The sequence below is a fragment of the Anarrhichthys ocellatus genome, unplaced genomic scaffold, assembly GCF_004355925.1.
Source record: "Anarrhichthys ocellatus isolate YVR2014 unplaced genomic scaffold, GSC_Weel_1.0 scaffold51, whole genome shotgun sequence".
Taxonomy (NCBI): domain Eukaryota; kingdom Metazoa; phylum Chordata; class Actinopteri; order Perciformes; family Anarhichadidae; genus Anarrhichthys; species Anarrhichthys ocellatus.
The window spans coordinates 2,081,582-2,086,682 of NW_022280081.1; the positions used below are offsets into that span (position 1 = coordinate 2,081,582).

The following is a 5,101-nucleotide window of genomic DNA, read 5'->3' on the forward strand; positions in this document are numbered from 1 at the left end:
GTGAGAGCACAAGCTCAGTGGGTTCCGTCAACCCAGATCAGTGTCATCTCTATTGGGGTGGATGGAAAATCTGTCTCTCTCTCTTTTTCAATTTATTTTCTTTTATTTCCATTTTCTTAATTGAGATGAACAGCGACGTACATTTCAGAAAACAATGGATTAGAGACTGATGTGGTCTTATTTTAATGGATCGCGATCAGCTAAAATACTCAATAGATAAAAATCCACTCTTTCTCTTTCTGTGTTTTGTTCACCCTAACCTGCCAATGTTGCAGCGCTGCTCTGAATAAGGCCAGGCGCTACAGTGAAGCATTTCACTGCATATGAGAGAGTGTGTAACTCTGGTCACCATTAGCAGAGAGTGGTATCCAAAACAGGGAGCATCTTCTCCTGTTAATTCTGTTTGTTACCAAAGGTTTCATTTCATTTTTCCTTTTCCAATGCGAGGGTCTAAGGACATAGGATGTCATATTCTGTACAAATTGTAAAGCCCTTTGAGGCAAATTTTTGATTTTGGGCTTTACAAATAAATTGAAAATAAAATAAACTTTATAGCAGGCCAGAATGAAACTCACTTTCGTGAGGGAAGGCGCTCCACTCTGTAACACCACGGCACAATCCGAGTGGCCAAGCGTTCCTGCCACAGTGTGATACTTCTTCTCTCTAGCGGATTGCCTCACGTCAGTTTTCTGAGATCTTTTCTGAGATCTCCCACTCTCCATTCTCCCACCAGGACCTTCAGCATTTGGCTCAAGCAGCTCTTTAAGTAGTCTACAGCTGTTATTTAAATGTGTCAGATTCATATTCAATAATTGAAGTGTATGTAGTATCAGATAGGACTCGGAGTGGGCAGATACCCAATATTATACAATACTAAACAAGCTCTGATAAACCCATTGTGGACTACCTGCTCAGCAGCAAACTGCAGACAGACAAATCACTTGTATTATTTACAATATGAAATGAACACAGCGAGCAGAGAGTGGAGCAACAACAGCAGACAGACCACGGCCACACACACTGTGACCCTGACATATGGACGCTGGCCTCTGCGGGTGGTTTGGGGTTTTTGGTATTTGATAACAGCAGGAGGGTATTTCACAGAGAGGGGGAGTTAATCAGCTATCATCATATATAATTTGTTTCTGATGGATCTGTCTCCTCTATGTGTGTATAAGCTGTTTGCTGTGTATTTCATACTGTTGCAGGTGTTTGATTGTTTGTTTGGTTTTATTATTATTATTGTCTCAGTCCATCATATGTTCTGTAGAGGAACTGAAGGATTTGTCACCGTCTTAAGAGTTTGTACTCAGCTCTGTTGTGTATATATAAAGTTGATGTGTGTTTTTTGACTACATGTTTGTTGTAGGGTTGCACATTTTGTATTGTTGTACGTGTTAACAATCAATTGTTAATTTTTGACACAAGAAAATGCTTAATGAGGTCGTTTTTAAACTACTGCCTTGACCCATAATTACAGCAAAATCCAAATAAAGGTGTTTGAACAATAGTTTCATCAATCATTAAATCTAAGAACAAATTAAATGCCTCCAATCAGTTGAATTAATTTGAACTATAGCAGTAATTTAAAATATAAAGTGACAGCTCTATAGCAGGGCGGTAAAATATAAGAGGTTTAAATCTGGACAGATAATAATTAATTCCCCAAAAAATCTGGATGGATTTGAATATTTCTGATGATTAACGTGGATTAATATCTCATTAAGGAGTTTGTTTTTTCATGTACAGATGTTTGTCCACCTGCTGTGAAGCTCTTTAGATCTTCAAAATAGAAGCCATTTTTCATGTCAAGCGTATAAACAGTGTTGCAACTAATTTATGATTATTGCCATCATCAAGCAATCTGGTGCTTACTTTCTTGACTAATTGCTTATTCATAAAATATCATAAAATAGTGAAAAGTGTCCATTATAAGTTCCAGAATCCAAACTGATGTGATTATGTCTCACTTTGTCTGACCAACAATCGAAAACTCAAATGTATTCAGTTGACAATGTTAGAAAAGAGAAAATAAGAACAGAAAAGTAAATGTTTTGAAACAAGATTACATTCTCTTACCAGAGCCTCAGCAGTATGTTGTGTGGCTCGCTTCAGATGTTCAAATATTAAGGAAAAGAAGACGTTTTTAGACAGCAGAGATTACGACAGAAAAGTGGAAGAAATGACTGGAGTTTTATGGATTCATGAAACCAAATTACGATGACATGAGTACCAGCATCGCTTGTAGTTTTTCCTTCAGTTACAAAACAATTGTTGTGTAACAGCTGCAGTAGTAGAGCTGTCTTTGATGACGGGAACTATAACTCTGGGAACACGTTTGACTCTTTTCAAAAGGACAAATGACAGAAATGTTGAATGAGAGATTGCATTGAGTGATGCTGCGTTCACACCAAACGCGTCGCGAATTCATCGCGCCGCATATTCGCGTCCATCGCGCCGCCGGTCAAAACGCCGGGGACCAAGTGTTCATTCGCGCGAATCGCGCTGGACGCACCGAAGAGGGGGCGTGGCTTATCGCCCTGAAAGCCGTTCAACTGTCCGCCATTAACCATGGAAAAAATAACCTCTATTTCTGCTTTGTATGTGTTGTGGAAGTCACAGATATCCCGGGAAACTAAACGCCGTCATGTCTGGGTTCATAATATTGTCCAGAGGAGCTCCATGGATTTTATCGAGCTGTATTCACTGTGTCTAGCAAGCCACACAAGTCGCTGTTTACTACAGCTGTACACACACACATTTATACACATAGTTTGGTCCGGTCTCTATTGATATGAGGTATCGTAGAGCTCTGGGTGAACACAGACGGCTACAGTATTTATTTCTTGATTCAACAACGGCAGGACGTCACTGATAACAGGGGGAGCAACTCAACGCTGATAGGCTATCGCGCCAGGGCGTAACGCGAATATTTCGCAGAAGTTGAAAAATGTCAACTCGCGCGTCGGGGCGATTTGGCGTTTGACGCGGATTCGCGTCCATCGCGCCGCAAATTCGCGTCCATCGCGACGCGCCATCGCAGATTCGCGCCGCGACAGTCTCATCGCGTCTGTGCATAGACTTTGTATGTAATCTACTCGCGCGAATAATTCGCGACGCGTTTGGTGTGAACGCAGCATTACAGAAACTATTCTGGATAAGGGTGGTTGCTTCATCGGCTTCAGGGGTTTCTTTTAGTTGCAGTACCGCCGTCGACCACTGGGGCAAACTGGCAACAGGCTGACTCCTCTACACTGTCTCATGGATAAAATCTTTGTGTGTGTGTGTGTGTTATGTAACTCTGAGTGTACTGTCTGAGCTCCTCTGACATTATCCTCGCAGGATCAGCTGATTAATCTGACACGGACCAATCAGATTTCAGCATTTCTCCCTGATCACGCTGACTGATTGACAGGTGCTGCTGTACTGTACTGCTGATCAATGGATTAGTGATTAATAAGGTTAATGATATTATGTAATGTGAACACAGAGGAACGAGTAGCAGTATGCTTTCATAGTTTACGGACTGACAAGAGGGGTGGACGAAATAATGTTAACACCTCCTCTTTGCAGTAAACGGATGTTATTCACACAATTCTTAAGTAATGATTTATTTTGTATTATTACAACCATATCATTATGGTTGTTCACAGACATCACATTAAGTCGGCGCTGTTTATTTTTGGTATTATTAGTGAAGTTATTTGCGTGTTGTGTTCAGGTGCTGCGTGTTGACCCCACCTCTCTCTCCCTGCAGCTGAGGTGTGTGTGCTGCAGCCAGGCGTGCTGCAGCTGCGCGACGTGTTCGCGGTGAAGGTGAAGCGGCGGCGAGCGGCGGGCCAGCAGTCGGGGGGCCCCGTGCTTGGCGTGGCCCTCTTCTGCTGCCGGAGGAGGGGGGGGAGGCTGGAGGAGGAGACGCTGCACCTCCACAACACCTCCGCAGAACACACACGAACCTGGTACAACACCCTGAAGAAGCTGCTCACAGGTAACACACACACACATGTTCAGATGGTGACAAGCTTATTAATTTTCAACAGATGAGAGCAGTGAACCCTCTTTAAGCCGGGGATGTGGTCTACATCCGTTTAACAGAACCTCCTTGGCCCCACACGGAGTCTCTGTCAACGTGATGGACTCATTGAGAAAAACAAATCCAGGCCGACTGTGAGATCGTCAGCTTTTCTGTGTTACATAAGAGCTGAGATACACTGGAAACATGACTCAGCACTTCTATGAGCGTCATACTGTAAGATGATTACACACACTGCTGAGGAATAAGACCGTTATAATAAACACTAACTGTCTTTGTCACTGTAGACAGACAGACAGAGTTAAGTATTCACATGTACACACAGTCTAATGATGTGATATTGAAATGATACCGATATATTCGTGACAATCAATCAAGTTAAATGTATTCCTGCTGGGATTTAATATTGAATCATATCAGATTTGCAACAAATGCTGGATGGATCGATTACAATCAAACTTTGTACAGTCTTTATTCCCAGATGATGAATTTTAACGCGAGCGGCGCCGTGACGTTGACATTTTGGGTTTTTAGTCAAATATCTCGACCGCTGTTGGACGGATTGCCATGAAATGTGGTACGGTCCTTCATGTCCCCCTCAGAGGACTGTAGACCGTTCTGTTCAAGTGAAGCGGAGCTGACATCGTATTGTGCATCTTAGCTTGGACTTAAGTGCATGTGATTTACATCAACTCTGGTTAGCATCCGGCTAGCTAGCTAGTCCGGACCTGTTTTCTTTTCTTTTCCAATGGACAGCAGTGGAAAAGAGGCACCCGTGATGCCCGGGGATATAAATCAAAGTCACCTTCATCTCTACAGATGGCCTCCAGTGGCATGAAAGGAAAGACAAACTTTCAAACTGTATAAACCAGGTTTACAGTAGCCGTGGTGCGAGCTGCTCGGATTATAATTTCACTGTTTTCTATCAGCCTGTTCGTCACTCAGTTTAATGAGGCGAGTCACAGTTCCATCAGACAGTTGAGCCAATCTGCTAATCCACCGGAACAAAGAGACTCTGATTACACACACACACACACACACACACACACACACACACACACACACACA

The 5,101-nt window shown here is 42.7% G+C and overlaps 1 protein-coding gene across 1 annotated transcript in view; it reads left to right on the forward strand.

Moving 5' to 3' along the window:
- The window catches only part of cerkl (CERK like autophagy regulator), a 32,716-nt gene that overhangs the window by 5,144 nt on the left and 22,471 nt on the right, over positions 1 to 5,101 (forward strand). Inside the window, exon 3 of the mRNA XM_031870067.1 lies at positions 3,758 to 3,988. Coding sequence (XP_031725927.1) covers positions 3,758 to 3,988 — 231 coding nt within the window. The remainder of the gene's footprint in view (positions 1 to 3,757; positions 3,989 to 5,101) is intronic.